The sequence below is a fragment of the Papio anubis genome, chromosome 4 (assembly GCF_008728515.1).
Source record: "Papio anubis isolate 15944 chromosome 4, Panubis1.0, whole genome shotgun sequence".
NCBI classification, from domain to species: domain Eukaryota; kingdom Metazoa; phylum Chordata; class Mammalia; order Primates; family Cercopithecidae; genus Papio; species Papio anubis.
The window spans coordinates 140,401,549-140,422,651 of record NC_044979.1 but is presented as its reverse complement, the minus strand read 5'-3'; the positions used below and the strand labels follow the sequence as shown (position 1 = coordinate 140,422,651).

At 47.4% G+C, this 21,103-nt stretch overlaps 1 protein-coding gene across 9 annotated transcripts in view; it reads left to right on the top strand.

Moving 5' to 3' along the window:
* The first annotated feature begins 5,364 nt into the window (after positions 1-5,364).
* The window catches only part of ZSCAN25 (zinc finger and SCAN domain containing 25), an 88,221-nt gene continuing 72,482 nt past the window's right edge, over positions 5,365-21,103 (top strand). For 3 of the 9 annotated variants that reach the window (XR_002520692.2, XM_031665567.1, XM_021935175.2), the window contains exons 1-6: positions 5,371-5,733; positions 7,267-7,396; positions 8,305-8,737; positions 10,132-10,333; positions 10,990-11,081; positions 12,553-12,676. Coding sequence is in view for 6 of the 9 variants with exons in the window: in XM_031665567.1 (XP_031521427.1) it covers positions 8,351-8,737; positions 10,132-10,333; positions 10,990-11,081; positions 12,553-12,676 (805 nt within the window). In the remaining 3 variants the exon portion in view is untranslated. The other 6 variants (XR_004183317.1, XM_021935170.2, XM_021935171.2 and 3 more) reach the window with 6 other exon arrangements.

Sequence of the window (21,103 nt, the reverse complement as noted above, 5' to 3'; positions counted from 1 at the left end):
GAACCCAGGAGATGGAGGCTGCGGTGAGCCAAGATTGCGCCATTGCACTCCAGCCTGGGCAGCAACAGGCAGAACCAGCAGAAAAGGAGCTGATTGTAAGGAAACAAAGACTTTCTGGAGATTTGATGGCATACTGTTTATGCTGTATGCTGAAGAGGGCTTTGTGCAGTACTGATAATGCCAACGTTGCAGTGAGCTAACTTGCAGGTGTCTGGTGATAGTTTGGGCACAGGAAGATTGTGAGTTATTTGCACAGGAGGGTTCGTGTCTTGGACCATGAAGAAAGGCAGACTTGTAGCTTATCTGCTTCTTTTTGCTTTCCCCTCCTCCCACCAACCTGACTCCTTTTCCACAATTAGGACTGCACATTAGCCAATCAAAATATCTGGCATTCCATCATTTTCCTATAGCCAGAGGCCTGCTGAGTGCTCCTCCAGTGTGCTCCATTCACAGCCCCATGGTGCTTACATCATGGGGAGCACTTAGCCTCCCAGCAAGAATGGGTGTAGCTGGGAAGAACACATGCTTGGGGCAGTGGGGCAGCTAGAACAGCAATCCAAGCCCTCCACTGGCTTCATCTCTGTATTATTCTGTTTTCATGCTGCTGCTGAAGACCTATCCGAGACTGGGTAATTTATCAAGAAAAAGAGGTTTAATTGATTCACAGTACCACATGGCTCAGAGTGCGGGGGTGCTCACAATCATGGCGGAAGGCAAAAGGCATGTCTTACATGGTGGCAGGCAAGAGATAATAAGAACCAAGCAAAAAGGGAAACCTCGTATAAAACCATCAGATCTCGTGAGACTGATTCACTACCACAAGAACAATAGGGGGGAACCACCCCCATGATCCAATTATATCCTACTGGGTCCCTCCCACAACACGTGGGAATTATGAGAGCTACAAATTCAAGATGAGATCTGGATGGGGACAAAGCCAAACCATATGAATCTCCATCCTTCATCTCAAAGATACCACCTATCAATGGCTTCCCACTTCTCTCTCCAAAAAACAGATGTGCAGAAAAAGCTCTTAGCACTTAAGCAGTGCAACTTCTAAAGCAAGTGCAGGGAGCTGTGGATGTCTTTTGGGAGAGAAGATGCCATGGACATGGCTAGAGTCACGTGGACTCCATAGTGATTAAATAGCATTCATTGAAGGTGAACTCATGTGGTGCACCTTGGAGTACAAAGAGATTTCAGAATTTGTCCCTGTTCCTAGAGGCAAACACCCAAGCAGAGGAACTAAGACATACACACTTGAACAACCAACAGTCACTAGGTGCTTTAGTTAATTTTTTTGGAATTTCTTTTTTTCTTTTCTTTTCTTTTTCTTTTTCTTTTTTTTTTTTGGAGACAGAGTCTCACTCTGTCACCAGGCTGGAGTGCAGTGGCACGATCTCGACTCACTGCAACTTCCACCTCCCTGGTTCAAGCAATTCTCCTGCCTCAGCTTCCCGAGTAGCTGGGATTACAGGTGCATGCCACCATGCCCAGCTAATTTTTGTATTTTTAGTAGAGACAGGGTTTCACCACGTTGGCCAGGATGGTCTCGATCTCTTGACCTCATGATCCACCCGCCTCAGCCTCCCAAAGTGCTGGGATTACAGGTGTGAGCCACCACGCCCGGCCTGGAATTTCTTATTACATTTCTCCCCAAAAGGTATCTTGGGAGTTTCTTATGGGGATATGGTAACAGCCTAGCTCCAAATTGTCTCACTTTTCCATCTTAAAAAAGAAACCATAGGAACTGAAATTGTCAGTGAAACTAGGAATAGAGAACATCTACAAACTCCAACTTATATATCTGTGGCCCAAACCACCCCAATCCAGCAGAACCAGTTTGGGAAGCCACAGATGGGGGACTGGCTTGGTGGGCACAGTAGGGCAGATTAGAGAACATATAGGGGTTCCAGTGGTAGCAAATTTCAAATCATTAGCAAATATCAACCCTCAGATGCCTGAGAAGGACCCACCCTGAGGGGGAATGGCTATGAATGCAATAGAGAACAAACATGGTGGGATGTGTGTTGGGGAGGGGTGAAGACATGGAAAGTGCATTGGGGCCTGTAGAGGGAAAGATTTAAGAATCAGCCTGTTTTAGTTATTTCAGCTTAGAATTAGAATAGGCCAGTAGTCCATGACTCACCTCCCCCAACTTCTCACCCAAATTCCTATAAATAACCAGAAAAGAATGGAAATTCAGCCGGGCGCAGTGGCTCACGCCTGTAATCCCAGCACTTTGGGAGGCTGAGGCGGGCGGATCATGAGGTCAAGAGATCGAGACCATCTTGGCCAACATGGTGAAATGCCATCTCTACTAAAAATACAAAAATTAGCTGGGCATGGTGGCATGCACCTGTAGTCTCAGCTACTTGGGAGGCTGAGGCAGGAGAATCGCTTGAACCCAGGAGGCAGAGGTTGCAGTGAGCCGAGATCACGCCACTGCACTCTAGCCTGGTGACAGAGCGAGACTCTGTCTCAAACAAACAAACAATGGATATTCATGCCACCAGTGAAAGCTAGGATTGATGATGGATTTATTGCCAGAACTTGGAAAGAATTTTTACTAAAGGCCTATAAAACTGGTCAAATAAAAAAATTAAATGAAAATCAAATCCACAAAGATTAGAAACCAGTCTTAGCCAATTTTGGTGAGTTGAGCACTCTCATATAAATTTGATGGGAATGTAAATTGGCATGAACTTTCTGGAAAGCATTTTATAGTAGCATGCATTAATAGGTTTAAAAATATTCATACCTGGTGGCCCAGGAGTTGAATTTTAGGAATTTATTCTAAGGAAATAACCAGGGGTGAGGTCAAGTATTTATATACAAGAATGCTTGTTCCAGGTTACTTACAATAGCAAAAATAAAAGAATATATTCTAGATTATTTTCCCCATGTTGAAATACTTTTTAAAAGTATAGTATATTCAGAGGATGGAATATTATACAGGCATTAAAAATGTAATTTTAAGTGTCCTATTTGGAAGAAATAAAAACATATAAACAAAGAAGCCTGGAGAAAGCCTGCATCTGATAACATGGCAGACTAAATAGTTGGGCTGATTCTTCAGCCAAAAACAACAGAAATGATAAAATACATAAAATCTAAAGGTATCAGAGAGATAACAAAATAGTAATGCATTATAAGATAACATCAAAGTAAAGAATAATACCTAGAGAAATCGTCTTGCAGAGATTTGATTTTTTAAAACTATGCGTAAAGTTTACTCAAGGAAGGGCATCTGATAGGAGAGCTTTCCCTCCATAAACCAAGGACTGCAAAAGGCTGGATTATCAGAAGAGACTGGGTGCGTTCAGGGTGGTATGGTCATAGACAAGGGCTGGCTTATCAACGTAAGTGTGAGAGATAAGTCACCTATCCCGTACCCCTACCACCAGGCGCCAGCAAGGCAATTTGTCTTAGTGCCAAGCTGAACAACCACAAAACCACAAAGATTTGTGGTTGAGAAGTTGCAACCACAAATCACCCCTCAGTATTTGCAGCCCAAATTCATATTACTATTATAGCATGGTTCAAAAATCCTCAATTTATAAATTTGGTTTACAATGACCCTGGACTGGTGATGCTGACAAGAAAAAAATTTACATGGAAGAAAAAAATATCAACCTTCTCTAGATAAATTCACTTTATCCTGGAACTCAAGTTTCACAAAAACGTTTCCAAGGAAAATGAGCAGCCTGTCACACAAGGAAACCAGGTACCATGGTATGTTCGAGGAAGATATGTTTGAGGAATGCTCCCAATTAATGTTCTGGGGACGTTATTTAATGTACTGGAGACATAGTTAATGTCCTGGGGACAGTATTCAATGCTCTAGGGACATTATATAATGTCCCCAGAACTCATAAATCAATAAGAGATAAACAGCTTAATAGAAACACAAACAAAAGTCAGTTCACAGAAAAGGGAAGGCAAGAAGTTAATGAAAAGTAGGAATAATGACTGACCTCACTCATAATGAAGAACATGCAAATTAAAAAATGAGGTAACATTTACTTCACCTGTCAATTGGCAACGATTAAAGCTGGATAATGGCAGAGATGATGAGATATGGGAAATGGATGCTGTCGGGTACTCCTGGGGAAGTGGCACCATCAAAAACAGTGGAAATAGCAGATAACAGAAAGAGATCTCAGGGGACTTCACATCTCAGAATTATCAGGCTCAACTCTATTTACTATGTATAAAGAAAAGCCTAAACATATAGTAAATTCTTCTTTTAAAAGATCGATCTAGAATATTTGGAAAAAATCCAATAGAAATTCTAGAAATGAAAAAATATATTAATTAAAACAAAAATATGGGCGGCCAAGTGGGGAGGATTGCTTGAGCTCAGGAGTTTAAGACTAGCCTGGGCAACATAGTGAGACTCCGTCCTTACAAAACATTTTTTAAAGATTAGCTGGGTGTGGTGGCTCATGCCTGTAGTTCCAGCTATTTGCAAAGCTGAGGTGGGAGGATTGCTTGAACCCAGGAGTTGAAAGCTGTAGTGAGCTATGATAGCACCGCTGTACTCCAGCCTAGGTGACAGAGCAAGACCTTGTCTCTAAAACAAACAAACAAACAAAAACTGTAGATTTTGTAGCATATTAGAAACAGCTGAAAAGTGGGTTATTAATAAAAAGGCGAAGAAATAAACCCAAGTCAAATATGGGCAGACAAGAAAAATATGAAAGTGGGACAGAGACATGGAGGATAAAGTGAGATGGTCTAACACCTATGTTATATTCTAGAAGTTCATTTATCCTGTAAGTATATATTTTTAGCAAATACTGTATCAGACACTTTGCAAAGTGCTGGAGAAGAGTCAGACAAGAGGGTTTCCTGTTTCCTGAGTGGATTCTGGAGGAACACTGGGCCATCCAGTTGAGGCAGACTGCCTTCAGGCTGGGTGCGGTGGCTCACGCCTGCAATCCCAGCACTTTGGGAGGCCAAGGGGGGAAGATCGTTTTAGTCCAGAAGTTGGAGACCAGACTGGGCAACATAGAGAGACCCCTTCTCTGCAAAAAATTGAAAAAAAGTCCCAGGAGACTGAGGTGTGAGGAATGCTTGAACTCAGGGTTTCGAGGTTGCAGTGAGCTGTGATCTCACCACTGCGCTCCATCCTAGCAGACAGAACGAGACTTCTCTCTCTCTCAAAAAACAAAAACAAAAACAGACAAAAAACCCCCACAAAAAACAGCTCCGATGCTGGTTCCTCCAGGAAGCCTTCCCTGACTACACACACACACACACACACACACACAACTCGGGGTCAGGCACCTCTTATGTGTGCCCCATAAGACCCAGTGCGCCCTCTATCTCCTCTGCTCCTACGCCCGGCGCAAGGCCCTGGCGGCCGGAATAGTCACGCACAGACCGACTGGACTCTAAAGCCCCTTGGGGCAGGTGCTGTGTCCAGTAGTGTATCTGGCGATGCACCGAGTCCTCTTCACGGAGGGCAAGCAGGTGCAAAGGCACGGAGGTAGAAACGGGCCTGGCGACAGAGCGCCTCGAGCTGAGCAGTCAGTCTTAGAGAAGCCCTGGTGGTCTCGCCTCGCCGGGCTCGTAACAGCAGGCTGGGATCAGCGACCATCGAGGCGCATCCGCCGAGACCTCCGAGCATCCTAGAGAGGACACGGAAGCGAGTCTTTCCTTACGCACCTGTCTGACAGCGTCCGCGGTTCACTTCCGGTCCGCGGAGGGCACTGGCGACCCTGGCGGGTGAGAGCATCTTCAGGGCCGCAGCGGGTGGCGGGCGAGGTGGTAAACGGCCGCGTTCACGGGTTTTGGTGCCGCTACGGGGCTCGGCGGCAGCGGGGTTGCACTAGAGCCCGTCTCCCTTCGCTCAGCCCCGGCTGGGGGCGGCAAGTCTCTCCGTAGCTGCATTCCGCGGCCCCGAGGCCCTGCGGGTCTGGACTCTGAGGGGCCGGACTCTGAGGGGCCGCCGCGTTGTAGGCTCAGGTAGGAGCGAGGCTGAACCCGTTCTGCCAGGCTTGGCTTAGTGCAGGGCTGGCTGCGAACCCGAAGAGATCTTGAACCAAAGCAGAACTCTCTGCAAAGTCAAAGTAATCACGTAGGACACTTATTGAAAGAATAGTGATGGGCCAGCCTGGTCAACGTAGCAAGATCCTGTCTCTACAAAAATTAAAAAGTAGCCTGGCATGGTGGCACGCGCCTGTGGTCCCAGCTACTCAGGAGGCTGAGGCAGGATAATCTCCTGAGCCTAGGAGTTCAAGGCTGCAGTGACTTACATTCATGCCACTGCACTCCAGCCTGGGAAACGTAGGAAGACACTGTCTCTACAAAAATAAAAAAAATTAGCTGGTCATGGTGGTACTTGCCAGTAGTTCCAGCTACTCTGGAGGCTGAGGTGGGAGGATCGCCTCATCCCAGGAGGCAAAGGCTGCAGTGATCGCACCACTGCTCACCAGCTGGGGTGACAAAACCCTGAGACCCTGTCTCAAAAAGAAACAAAAGAGTAACAATGGGTGGGGGGAGATAAAGAATAGCAATGGGGCACCTTCTGTTTGTCATATGGCAGAGATAAAAGATGAATGAGGATCTTTCTTGCCTCCAGGGTGTCTGTTAGAGGGAGACACATGGGTAAACATTTGCACTATAGTGCATGAAATGCACTAGTGGAGTGAACCAATGCAATAGCCAGAAAGGAATGAAAGAGAAATCTTAATGTTGCAGAGTCAATGAATAGACTGAAAATATAAAATTGGTTTAAGTGGGGGTAGATAAATACACAAACTCCCAACAGAATATTTAGCAGATGCTTTGGGGTGTGTCTCCTGCCAGCTGCCCGTTGTCTGCTCCAGTCAGGTGATCTTTCCGTTTTCTGACAAGCAGGATCCCCTTCCCCTGATGCTTTGGACTTCCAAGTCTGTCTTCCCAGCCTAGGTCTTCCACCTAATCCACTTGGAAGTAAATAGGACTCATGCTGCAGTCTACTTCAAGCCTCTTGTTTTCCTTGAATACTTGGACTTTGATTAGTTTTCTCTCTTTTTGACTTCGCATGTTTTTTTTTGTTTCAATCTATACCATGTATTTTGGGAGGTAGTTATCATCTAGTCTCTTTTTTTTTTTCCTTCTGAAAAGTAGGAGGAGTAGTACGCACCCTACAGAAGTGTTTTAAGTATTAAATGAAGTATGTGTTCACATGCTTTCTAAATAGTAAAACCTGTACAAGTTAGAAATCTTTTGATCATTTATAATATGGTATATATGTTGCTCCATTGTCTTTTTCAGGTTGAGTGCACCATCACATCTAAGCCGTCAGCAAGTTTGTTGGTTTTAATCTCCAAAATACGTCTTGATTTTGTCTGACTCTTTGCCACCACCCTGATGTAAACCCCTATCATCTCCTGCTTGAATCACTGTAAGTGCCATTTCCCTCTTGCCACCTCTAACCTATTCCCTGTCAACACACAGGCAGAATGACTTTTATAAAACATGTAGTTCCTCGCTAAAGTAAGAAATATGAATAAAGTTCATAATTCTTACTGTGGCGCAGGCTCTGGGTGATGTGGTTTCTGTCTGCCTCTGCCACCTCTTCTGTTGCAGCTCTGCCCCTCCCTCTGCTGAAGCCACACTGAAATATGGCTTGTTCTTGGACACCTTACGTAATTTCTTAGCCTCAGGGCTTTTGCCTGGAATGCTCTTAGAATAACTGACTCATTCTCATCCTTAAGTGAGCCCAGTGTCATGTCTTTAGAAAAGCCTTTTTCAAGTCATTTGCCCCCTGTTAACAGAGCACTCTACTTATTTTCTTTCTAGAACTTGTCCCCACTTGCAGTTTTTAAAAAAGTTGCTTCCATTTGACTTTTTCTGTCTGCTGTACCAGCATATGAGTTTCAAGAGGGCAAGCTCCCAGTGTGTCTTGTTCTCTATTTTGTTTGTTGTTTCTGCCTACCTGTTGTGTGTGTATACGTGTGTGTTTGTGTGTTGCATGTATGTTTCCTTTAGTATTGGAAGAGTAGGCCCCGGCGACTAACCCAGTTATAACCCATTATATATTTTTCTCTGATTATAGTGTTATTCTTCAGTGAGATCCTAAGTTGTTTGTGGGTATAAGCAAAATCTTAGACATTTTCTATTTAGTCTCTGTACCTAATAGGTGCTTAGCAAATGATTACTATGTTGAATTGACCTGACTTTTGGGATCTGTGTTCAGTCTTTTGAAAATGCCTTGTAAAAGGTAATTACTGTGTTCTCCAGTGGAATATTCCTTGATGTAGAGACAGACTGGGATGGGCTGACCTTCTACATGTCTCTTGTTCTCAAAAGGGTCATTGATGTGGTCATTCTCAGTCTCCTCGGAGGGAGTGTGAAGATGCTTAAAGAGCATCCAGAGATGGCGGAAGCTCCTCAGCAGCAGTTGGGTGTTCCTGTGGTGAAACTGGAGAAAGAGTTGCCATGGGGTAGAGGAAGGGAAGACCCTAGTCCAGAGACTTTTCGGCTAAGGTTTCGGCAGTTCCGCTACCAGGAGGCAGCTGGACCCCAGGAAGCTCTTAGGGAGCTCCAGGAACTCTGTCGTCGGTGGCTGAGGCCCGAGTTGCACACCAAGGAGCAGATCCTGGAGCTGCTGGTGCTGGAGCAGTTCCTCACTATCCTGCCCCGCGAGTTCTACACCTGGATCCGGGAACATGGCCCAGAGAGTGGCAAGGCTCTGGCTACCATAGTGGAGGACCTGACAGAAAGAGCACTGGAGGCCAAGGCGGTGGGTGAGGAGGGGATCCAGGTCTGGCGCCCTTGGCGTGGGCAGGGAGTGTTAAAGAATCCAAAGATTTGAGGAAGCAGTAGGAGTGGATGAGGTGTGGAACCTCCCTCCTCTGCCCTCAGACTCCCTGAGGCCCTTTTTGGAGAGCAGTGGAGTTTTCAGCAAGAAAAGCCATTTCCAGGGGAGATGCTCTAATGCAGAAGGGCCTGAAGCCTCTGGTCCTGAGGGCAGAGGCCTGGCCATATTTCCCTTGTGGGCATCAGGCAAAAAGAAGGCAGTTGTGATTGTTTTTGGGGTCCCTTATAGAACTGACCCTGCTTTGGACAGAGATGCCTCTGGGAAGGCAGAGAATCCTGCCTGGGGAATCTTTTTCCAGAAAAGGGTTGTCAGTAGCAGTGCTGTTTCTCTGTGGCTCACAGGGCTCCTGTAACAATTCTCTGGTGCTGCTGTAATGACACCAAGTGACTTGCACCACACGTGCTTCCTTGAGGTTCCAGCCATATTTCGGTCACTCTGTGGTACAGCCCCCTGATGGACGACTGGGAAAGGAGAGCAGGACTGATGACACCGTCTTGCTCACAAGCTCCCATCCTTCTGTAGTTCAGCCTCCCGTGCACACTCTTGTCACCCTTACTTCCTGTCTTCAGAATCCTAAGATAATTTTTTCCTACTCCCAACTCAGGAGCTTAAAAGTGGACCAGAAAGGCCTTGTTTTTGTGTGTTTTTCTCGGTGTGAGAGTCCTCCTGATTTTCCTTGCTCTTTTTAATTTATTATTTTTGAGGCAAGACAGGGTCAGGCGACAGCCCAGGCTGGAGTGCAGTGGCACAATCCTAGCTTACTGCAGCCTTGAGCTCCTGGCTCAGTTGATCCTCCCACCTCAGCCTCCTGAGTAGCTGACACCACAGGCATGTACCACCCTGCCTGGCTAATTTTTTTTGTTTTTTGTAGAGATGGAGTCTCACCGTGTTGCCCAGGCTTCCTGGCTCTCTTTAAAGCAACTGTTTCTCACTAGCCTATTCACTGCGGGGTCTAGGCTTTGCATTTTTTATTTTCAGCTTCTTCAATTAAGAATTTTTTTTTTTTTTTCTAGTAGTGAGTATGTTGTGCTGAAATCCTCAGCAGGATAATATTTGGGCTTGGTGATGGCAGGTAGAAGGGATCCTTGTCAAATGGCATGGACAGATAAAAGTTGCTCAGGGCCTGATGCAGAGAGTTTAGCTTCCTTTTCACTTCCTCACTGATGTCCTGGGGAAGAGCTCAGCTGATTTTTCCTGCCTCTCCCCTGAAGCTGGAGTGGTTCTTTTCTTGGTTCTCTTTTTAGATTTTAATTCAATTCCCTTCGTAACAGCCTTGCCCAGGCCTCATTCTAATCAGTGTTGGGAACTGTTCTTAGGTTCCATGCCACGGGCAGGGGGAGCAGGAGGAAACAGCACTTTGCAGAGGCGCTTGGGAGCCAGGCATCCAGCTGGGGCCAGTGGAGGTCAAGCCTGAGTGGGGGATGCCCCCTGGGGAAGGAGTTCAAGGTCCAAACCCGGGTACCGAGGAGCAGCTCAGTCAGGACCCTGGAGATGAGACGCGGGCCTTCCAGGAGCAAGGTGAGTAAGAGCAGATAGTGGGGATGTCAGGGCACAGGAAACTGCTATGCAGCCAACCCTCTTCAGAAACCCAGCAATGGAGCAACTAAGTTACCCATGAGGTGTAATTGTGAATTTTCTTGGCTGCTTCCTCCACCTTAGGAAATAGATGAAGTGAAACTGTTTCTTCTCCCTTTACCCTCTGGTGTCTGGAGGGGATATCTGGGATCAAGCTTTCCTATTATTTTTCTTTTCTTTCCCTCAGATCCTTTCTAGAAGCTACCAGGAAATATTCAGCTGACTTGCAGGAATACTTTTTCAGTGGGCAGATGAACTGTATCCCCCAAAGTAATATGTAGCTTTATTTTGCTACTGAATCTCAAAGGGGGTTATTCCCGGAGTGTGACTGGGGAGCATGGGTAGCCCTAAAGAGACAGGGCTGGGACAATCTTGCCAGCTGAGAACAGGGCTGGAGACACCCAGGCCCCAGCTGAGAACAGGGCAGGGGACACCCAGGCCCCTGTGCATGGGAAAACATGGTACCAAAGTGAAAAGTGATTTTGTCTGGAGTCTCCTGGTTCCTGAGGTTGTGTGCATCTGGTGGGGCACACCTTTGAACAAGCTAACAGCATGACATCACTGATCCTTCTGATCTTATGCTTTTTGTCCCTGCTCAGCACTACCTGTTCTGCAGGCAGGTCCTGGCCTCCCCACAATGAATCCCAGAGACCAAGAGATGGCAGCCGGGTTCTTTACCGCTGGACCGCAGGTGAGCTCTGACTCCCTTTCCAGAGATCATGGTGTTGCTTTGATTGAGGTTCACCTTCCCCAGAGTTTCTCTGCACAACAGTGCGCCCTCCCCACCCCCAAGTTGAGTCATTCTCCCTTCCTAGTCCTGGTGGACCTGATGGTGTGGTTTCCTCTGCTGAACCACCAGCCCCAGTTGTTAATTTGCATTGAACCTTATGTGTGGAGCCTGAGCCACAGATGGACTATTTATTTATTTTTTTTTGAGACGGAGTCTTGCTCTGTTGCTCAGGCTAGAGTGCAGTGGTGCAGTCTCGGCTCACTGCAAGTTCCACCTCCCAGGTTCACGCCATTCTCCTGCCTCAGCCTCCTGAGTAGCTGGGACTACAGGCGCCCGCCACCACGCCTGGCTAATTTTTTGTATTTTTAGTAGAGATGGGGTTTCACTGTGTTAGCCAGGATGGTCTTGATCTCCTGACCTCGTGATCCACCCGCCTCGGCCTCCCAAAGTGTTGGGATTACAGGCATGAGCCACCGCACCCGGCAACAGATGGACTCTTAATAACTGTTACAGATAGAAACCCCCTAGGGCTATCTAGGCCATGCTGGTTGGCCCCGAGGTAACCCTTTGTGGTTGTCCTTTATGGATACTTCTGCTGCTGCTTTTTCTGTTTTGGAAACTTCCCTGTCCCCTAACCTCAGCAGGAATGTGGCTGACTCAGGGTTGGGGCTTCAGGAGCATTGAGCAGGGTGGTCTCTGTGGCCACAGAGGCCACACTAGGCCACACTACCTCGTTAACATTACTCATCTGCCACAAATGGTGTAACTGAAGCATAGATGGGGTGCTCTCTCTTCCACAGGGTGCTGAGTGCTACCAGGGAGGTGAGGGCTTTCCAGTGGGGCACCTTCGTCAAGGAGGCGAGTCTAAAAGAGTTCTTTGAAGAGGAAAAGGTGTTTGGCAGAAAAAAGAAGGGGATCAACTCTGGCCCTGCTCAAGCCATATTTGGGCAAGGCTGGATGCCAGCATCATTTCCCTTTCCTGTTCTCCAAGGACGTACTTTGGAGGGGATGAGGAATGACATCAGTGCTTTTTAATTTGGTTGGACCCTCCCTTGTACCATAATAGTTCTTCATGGTGCAGTGAGTGAGAAATTGAGGATGCATTTATTTTATCACAGCCTTGTTCTTAAGACAGGGCTTGGCTGAATGTGAACTTTCTTCTTGATGAGACGGTAAATAGCGGCTGCCAGGCTCTGTCAAGCATGAGGTGTGAGTGGAGGCTGCTGCAGAGTGGAAATGAGGTGCCTTGGTTGTTAGGCGCAAGCTGAGCCCCAGCCACAGAGGCTCAAAACCACAGTGGCTCAAACAAGTAGATTACTCCAGTTCAACTGTTGGGAGGAAGCTGGTTGGGAGGAAGTTGAATTACAGACATAAGCCACTGTCTCTGGCCTAGGATTCTTTCTTTATTCATAGCAATCTCCTGTTGTTGCAGGGGTTGGGGCCATTTAAAGATATGGCCCTGGCCTTCCCTGAGGAGGAGTGGAGGCATGTGACCCCAGCCCAGATAGACTGCTTTGGGGAGTACGTGGAACCGCAGGACTGCAGGGTCTGCCCAGGTAAGACTGTCTCCACCCACAGGTGAGGAACTGGGGAGTTCTGAAAGCTCAGGTCAGGGGTTCTGCCGTAGCTCTGGTACTCCTGGCAAAGGAAGGAGACTTCATGGCAGGTGGGTAAATGGGTCCAGCATGGACCACGGGGCACGAGGAGCTGCTTTCCTGTGTCAAGAGAGGAGCCGAATAATGGAGCAGGAAATCATGAGGCCATTATTCTGGCTGTATGGAGACAGGTCAGTCATGAGGACCCCCAAACACCTACACTGTGTCCATGATTAAAGACAAAGAGGGCTTGAGAGCAAGATACCAACAGCAAAAGATGGGGCATCTGAGCTTGTTCAGATATTTATTGAGTGCTCCCTGCATGTGGGCCCTGTGTTAGTGGTTTTCTCCTGGGGCAGGAAGTGGGCAGGACTAACGTGCATGAAAGCATCAGAGCTCACAGTGTGCATGTAGGAGGGCATGAGAGGGCTTCGTGATGGTAGAGGTCAGAGTGGCCCAAGTCACAGAGGAAGCGGAGCTGCGCTAGGCCTCAGGTGGTGGCTGGGTTTGACCTGGACTCAGAGCCTGTGGGGATGCAGCCATTGTGTGTGACAGCAGCTCATGGGAGGAGGAGCAGCAGGAGAGAGCCCACAGGGGCTGCCAGCAGAGCGCACTGCAGGGCTTTGGGGCTGTCAGGGCGAGGGGCAGTATGGAGAGTCTGCATGGGTGGAATGAGGACACCAGCGGGGAGAGGAAACACTGTGGCTGGAACAGCCTCTCCTTGTTCTTTGATTTTCTTCTTTTTTGTTTCATAACTTCTTTGTGGGTTATGCACTGACCTCCCATCTGTACTGACCCCACCTGGCCTTTCCTTATCCTGAAATGCTTTGAAGGATGATCAGGATTATCCCTGTGCTTCCTTCAGGACATAAGAGAATCCATCCTGCCCCTCCACTTGCTGACCCTGACCTTGAGCATCTCCCTTGAGCTTTCCAGGTCTCAGTTTCCTCCGTTGTGGAATGAGACTGTTCATGGAACCTGTGCTCATGGTGCTATGAGAATGAAGGGAGGCAGTACATCTAAATGTGTGGTGACCATGGTATTGTTAGATTGTTTAGTTAGTGCTGAAATATTACTAAGGGATTCTTGTAGGAGCCATCAGCCTTCACTTATTTGTTCACCACAGAGCTGGACTTGGCACCTGCTCTGTGGCCAGTGCTGTTCTGGTCACTATGAAGAGTTAAAAATAAAGGTGCTTGCCTGTGGGGTCTTAGAGTTCAGGGGAAGAGGCCATGTGCATGTAATAGTGGGATAGGGTAAGGGGCACTGGGCTCTTGGGAGACCTGGGTCCAGGGCATGGTTGGCACAGCGTGACAGTGATGTGAGTGGCAGAACGATGTCAGCATACTTTACTTGGAGATGTGTGATTGCTGTGATGGCAGAGGATGACAGAACAAAGCAGGGGCTCGAGTGACAAGCCTCAGACAAAGGTGCCAGTGTCCTGGTGCCAGGGTCCCCCTCAGGGGTGTTCCCCTCCCAGTGATGCTGCTGTGTGGGGCGAGGAGCCCCTCGCCCCGATTCTCACAAGGTTTTCATGCCCTCCTGGCCATTTCTGACTGTTCTGGAGACTGGTTCTGTTCTTGTCCCCTCACTAGCTCGGTGTCTCAGAACTCAGAGCAACTCAAGCCCCCACCTGAAATTGAACAGAAATGTTCAATTTCTGCTGAGGCCAAGTGACACGAAGGCCCATTTCCCAAGTGTACCATTCACTTGCTGTCTCAGCTTTCAGGTCTTCTTGGGATTCACACTCGGGTTGTCCTGGTGCTTGTACTGACAGCTGCGTGGGGCTGGGCCTGAGCTGCTTCACCTGTAAAGAGGCTGGATGCACAGGGCAGGGTTGAGCTAGGTGGCTGCCCAGATCACTTTCAGTTGTTCATCTGTTCTCCTTAGTGGACCGTGAGGTGCAGACCTTGTCGTCTGAGTTGTAATTGCAGTCATGGCCACAAGGACTGGAGCAAGAACTCACAAGATGATTTGGAATCACAGAGGCAAAACGAGCGGGAGGCCTGGACTCTGCAGGCTGGTTCCCAGGGTGGAGGGCCTTGGAGTGAGAGACGAGTGCTCAGGAGTAAGGAGGGGGCAGGAGTGAGGAGAGTGAGGCCGGCCATGAGGACTTGCGGTCCTTGTTTTAAAATTTTTTTCTGCGCAGAGTAATGTGATGGAGGTTTTACTTGAGGAAATTGGATCGACAGCAGGGTACGGCCAGTCTGGAGGGTTGAAATAATGTAGGCACCGGGGTAAGAGCAGGAACCAGGCCAGTGGCCATGAAGAAGAGGGTTTACTGAAATATGCTTCCAAGGATGGGCCACAGATTGGCCAGAGGGGAGGAAAGAGAAGAGTCAGAGAGGAGTCTACGTCTTAGGATCCTGGCTGGGACTAAAAATTATGTTACTCCTGTAAAGACTGGAAAAATTATGTTACTCCTGTCAGAAAGGGAGGGAAGCGTTTTCCTAAGAGGGAGGAAGAATGGAAAGTTCCATTTGTTGACTTTGAGATCTAAGTGGATGGTCCCTGGAAGTAGCTGTAAGTCAGGTAGATGGTCTGGAGGTTAAAATAATACCACGAACCGTTGCATTCCTGCTCCATGTGTGCAGTGAACTTCATGAGTGTACAATCCATTTTGAAGGTGAAGAATGTAAGGCTCAGAGAGGTTAATTTTCCCATGATCACGCAGCAGTTGAGCAGCCAGTGCAGCACTCAAAACCGGTTTCTTACTGCTAGGTCCCTTCTTTTCCACTACTGTGTCTTTCTCCCAGTGTCTCTGTTTATGTTTAGGTATCTCATTGTATTTATTTTTCCTGCAGCTTTATATTTTGAACTCTTTTTATGCAAATTTTCAAACATACAGAAAAGCTAAGACTAGTACAGAGAACACACTTAGGCCTTTATGTAGATTCACCAGTTGTTAATGTTTGCCATATTTAGCTGTATAATGTGTGTTTTTTTTTGAATGATATGGAAGTTGGAGGCATCTCAATCTTTCATCTGTAAATACTTCAGCATTTGTGTCACAATGACATTCCCAACATAGACCAGTAGCATAATTCCATCTAAGAAAATAAACATAAATTCCATGTGTGTAACATCTAGTGCATAGTCAGATTTCCCCAAGATCTAGTGGTTTGTGCATTGCATTTAGTTTTAATCTTACTATTCGTAGCACCTCAAAACTGAAAACTACCCACATGAACATCAGTCAAATTAATAAGTAGGTTGCAATCTATCTATTATCTATATATCTCTATATATATACACAGACACACACACATACTCACAGTGGAATACTATACACCAGTGAAAAAGAATAAACTACAGCTTCACACCATGACATAGGTGTATGTTACAAACATGGTATTGAGCAGAAGAGGCCAGAAACAATGTGTGAGACAATTACATGAAGTTCGAGAACAGACAAAAAAGTCTGGACAGTGTGTTCCCCTTGGTATAATATATATGTGTACTATATATGTATATTATATATATACCATATGTGTATATACTATATATGGCAGGGTATAGTAATGGAGGAGATGAAAAATGGGCTTCTAGGGACTGGTTATGTTCTGTTTGTTGAACTGAATGCGGTTTACGTGGTTGGGTTTGTTAAGAAAATTTGCATAGGGTGTGGTGATGCACACCTGTAATCCCAGCACTCAGTGAGGCAGAGGCAGGAGGGTCACTTGAGCCGAGGAATTTGAGACCAGCCTGGGCAACATAGTGAGGCCCCCATCTCCACAAAAAGGAGAAAAAGGGTAACTTGACATTTTTTAGCTAGCACTGGATCCAAAAAAAAATAAAATCTTTGCGTATACAAAACATAAATGGCTTGTACACTTTTACTTTCATGAAAAGTTTACAAAGTAAAATCGAAGCTGATATGTATGTATTTCATATTTTATCAAACCAGGAGGCATATACTGTCAGGTTTTTTTTTTTGTCTTCTAGTCATCTTGCCTGAAAGGACTCTAAGCACCACTTATTTCTCCTTTTCTTTTTTTCTCTTCGCCTCTTTCTTCCCCAGTACCTTTTCTTTTCTTCTCTTCTCCTCCCCTTCCTCTTACTCTTCCATAAACACCTGTTCTGTTAATTTAGAGAGAGTATAAGAAGGATCAGAGTGAGGATGAAGGAAGGGTGAGGCTGAGCATTTCAGCAGCATCATGGTCTCAGTCCTGATAAATGTGCTACCTAGGGGCTTTCTCCTGCAGGAGCCTCAGTGAAGCCTGCTTCATTCATTCAGCCAGCAGTTAGCAAGCATCTTCCCTGAGTCAGTCCCCTGTCAGGCTCCTAGGAGACCCTGGTTAGGCAGAGGGAGCATGTGGGCAGGACGGGGAGCTGAGCAGGCACCTGGAAGGTCTGGAGAGCTGCATGCTGCCCTGTGCTACAGCAGGTGTAGAATCGTTTGGGGAAGGCGCAGGACATCTGGATGAATGGAAACAGCATTTCCAACAAAGTCACATGTAAATAGGTACAGAATAATAAAGTGCTAGTTAGGTGCACAGTGCTGTAGAGGCCCAGAGTAAGAGAATAATCACGGTGAGTGTCTTAGAGGAAATTATTGAGCTACATTTTGAAGGAAATAAAAGTCTAGATTAGTAGCAAGATAAGTGGGCGGGCACTGAATTTGGCAGACTATTCTGTGAGAAGACATGGAAGTGGAAATAAGGAAAAAGAAGTAAGGAAAGCCTGAGTTGAGGTTGTTGGTCAAAGGAAAAAAGAGAAGGAACGGTGAATGGGACCCCTGTGAAGCAGAGTTCTAACCTGTAAATGTCCTGCAGCTACCACAGAATCAATCTTTATCTCCTCCTGTCCTGTAGGCGGTGGGAGCAAGGAAAAGGAGGCAAAACCCCCACAGGAAGACCTGAAAGGGGCGCTGGCGGCACTGACGTCAGAGAGGTTTGGGGAAGCCACTCTCCAGGGCCCTGGGCTCGGAAGGGCCTGTGAGCAGGAGCCTGGTGGCTCTGCGGGCAGTGCGCCCGGGCTTCCTCCTTCCCAGCACGGTGCCATCCCCCTGCCTGACGAAGTCAAAACCCACAGCTCCTTCTGGAAGCCTTTCCAGTGCCCCGAGTGTGGGAAAGGATTCAGTCGGAGCTCCAATCTTGTCAGGCACCAGCGAACCCACGAAGAGGAGAAGTCCTATGGCTGTGTGGAGTGTGGGAAGGGCTTTACCCTGAGAGAGTACCTGATGAAGCACCAGAGAACCCACCTGGGAAAGAGGCCCTACGTGTGCAGTGAGTGCTGGAAAACCTTCAGCCAGAGACACCACCTGGAGGTGCACCAGCGCAGCCACACCGGGGAGAAGCCCTACAAGTGCGGGGACTGCTGGAAGAGCTTCAGCCGCCGGCAGCACCTGCAGGTGCACCGGAGGACGCACACCGGGGAGAAGCCCTACACCTGCGAGTGCGGCAAGAGCTTCAGCAGGAATGCCAACCTGGCGGTGCACCGGCGTGCCCACACTGGTGAGAAGCCGTATGGGTGCCAGGTGTGCGGGAAGCGGTTCAGCAAAGGGGAGCGGCTGGTCCGACACCAGAGGATCCACACAGGGGAGAAGCCCTACCACTGTCCTGCCTGTGGGCGAAGCTTCAACCAGAGGTCCATCCTCAACCGGCACCAGAAGACCCAGCACCGCCAGGAGCCGCTGGTGCAGTGAGCACAGCAGGTGGCAGGCAGCACCATCATTCATCTTTCTCACCCCAGGGCCCTGCGGGGCGCAAGGTGAGGCTGCAGGAAAGCACTGGTCCCATTGCCTTCCCACCCATTCGCAAACGCAGGAAAGGCAAGGCCTGGCTTACTTAGAGCTTCCAAGAGCATAGCTGCTTCCGTCTCTTACCCAAGTGGTGCTAAACAATTTTTCTTCCCATGTTTGAGAGAAGCAGTCTCCTGTGGTTCAGTTCAGGCTGAGATTTTCTCCTTCAGTGGACTGTCTGTGTCCCCCTGCCGAACAAGGCTGGGAGTAAAGGCATAACCGTGACACGTGTTGGTAGCTGGGACCTCGTCTTCCTGAGGGCTCTGTCCTGCCTGCAGGGTCGTTAGCTCAGACTCTTCCCCCACCCCCTCTCTTTTCCATTGAACAAACATTTATTGAACACCCTCTGAGCACCTGGCCGTGGGAATGCAGTGGTGAATAAGAGACTAGACCTCATTCCCCTGAGGCTCGTGCATTGGGGATGCATGCAACAGCCCATGACCCGAGGCATTCTCAGGGTATCTGTGCTGTGTGCTCATGAGAGCATCTTCCCATGACCACTCCTGCCCTCCTGCCCCTTGCTGGAACTTCCTGCCCCAGCTGGGATCTGCTCCCAGGCAACTGTGTGAATTTTACATTATTTGGAGCCTCGTCTGTGTCAGGCTGTAACATTCTATCCTCATTTGTAAAACTTCCCCATCCATTATTCCTTGCACTATAACAACTGTCAACACCAACTGTTAGGAAGTTACTATTTTGCTATTGATCACTGAATAAACATCAGAGTATTTTAAAAAACAGTTCTCTAGAAAGAACTGTTAAAATGAGTCGGAAAGGTGAACTAGTATTAACGCCCTATATTTGATGGCACTTTATAGTACATAAAATTAATTTCGCCCCATTCTCATTTGACCCATTTCCCAAGTGTTTATTCAGGCCCTAACATGTCAGGAACTCTTCTGGGTGCTTGAGAGACATCCATGAATAAAATAGGGAGAGACGCCGTTGACCTCGTAGAGCTTACATCTCGTGGATGTACCTGATCTTCAGAACCCATGGATATTCCTGCAAATCCTCTGGGCCTGTATTCATGGCTTTGTCAGCATCTTGACCTGAAATGCATTTGCCACCTACCTCTTGTTACGGAATGGTCTCTGCCCTCTAGACCCTTGTCATCAAGGCACTCGGGGTCCTGGACACCCACTGGGGATGGTGAGCTGGTAGCGACCTGTTTTGCATGAGTGCCAAGTCAGGAAAAATAAAGCTGTTTGTAGGCATTAAAAATATATACATTTCTTTAAAAATGAGAAGATGCAATATTTGTAAACTGTTGAAACTTCCTTATTGTGCCATCACTGAAGGGTTTCATTTCTGTTTAAAGTTCTGGAAGCTGCGTAACTAGCATGGACTGACTGCTGTGTCATTGTGCTGTGCCTTTGAACCCTGGCTGAGTGAGTGAGTTTGTCTTTTGTTGACAGTGTACTATAATTGCGAAATGTGGTTTGTCTTCTGATGCCTCTTGATACCGGATTCTTTTACTGAGATTTTGTTTTTTCATTTTCCGTTGTAAATAAGGTAAATGGTAATGACTAACACAAAGTTGTATTACTCAGTCCACTTTGAAACATGGTTTTATCACCTGTTCTTGGCAGGCAGCATGGTGTTTAATTTTGACTTAGCAAATGGCCCTCCTTGGTCTTCCTGGCCCATTAGCTGTGCCCACGAGGCTGCAGTGACCAGATCGTAAATGTATCTGAGATGTCCACACAGGGCTGCTGCTGCTCCTCTGTGATACTGAGGTCCATGTGCAAAATCACCTTTTTTTCCCCCCTCAATTATCAGAGCAGCTAGACAGGGCTGACAGCCAGGCAGACTCAGTGGGAGGCTTCTGGCCTGAGCGTGGCCATCCCCAGTGGGCGGTATTCCAAAGGCAGGTGGGGACTTGGGAGACCTCCGGGGGCTGATTGTCACTCATCATTCTGTTTACCTGAATCACGGATGCTGTTTAATCATATGCAGCCAGCACTCCTCTGGGTTTCAGCAAGTTGGGATATCTTAAGCTTCAGTAGGAGCTGGGCCTTGCTGACTTTCCTATCTGGCCTCTTCCCTGTCTCCTGTGGGGCCAAGAGCTTAGGACAGTGTCTCAGAAAAGCCTCTTAGTAGGGGGTTTTTCCCATGGGATTGTGGTAGTCTCATTTTTCATATCTATTCAAATGTTAAGAAATATTTTGTTTTCTGTATTTTTCTATTCTTTAGAAATTTTTTATAATAGATAATTTCAAACCTATATAAATGAATATGTATTTATCATTTGACTTTATTATAAACTCATAATCAATCAATCTTGTTTCATCTCTGTCCACTCCTTCCTCCCCATCTTCTTCCCCCCACTGAAGTTTTGAAGTATATCCCAAGTGTTGTTTATGACCATTTCAGTGTGTACCTGCACAAGGTAAGGGTGGTTGGGTGTGGTGGCTCACACCTGTGATCCCCGCACTTTGGGAGGCCAAGGTGGGATTGCTTGAGAGGAGTTTGAGACCAGCCTGAGCAACATAGTGAGACCTCATCTACAAACAAAAATTAACTGGGCATGGTGGTACATGCTGTGGTCCCAGCTATTCAGGAGGCTGAGGCGGGGCATCACTTGACCCTGAGAGGTTGAGGTTGCAGTGAGCCATGATTGTGCCATTGCACTCCAACCTGGG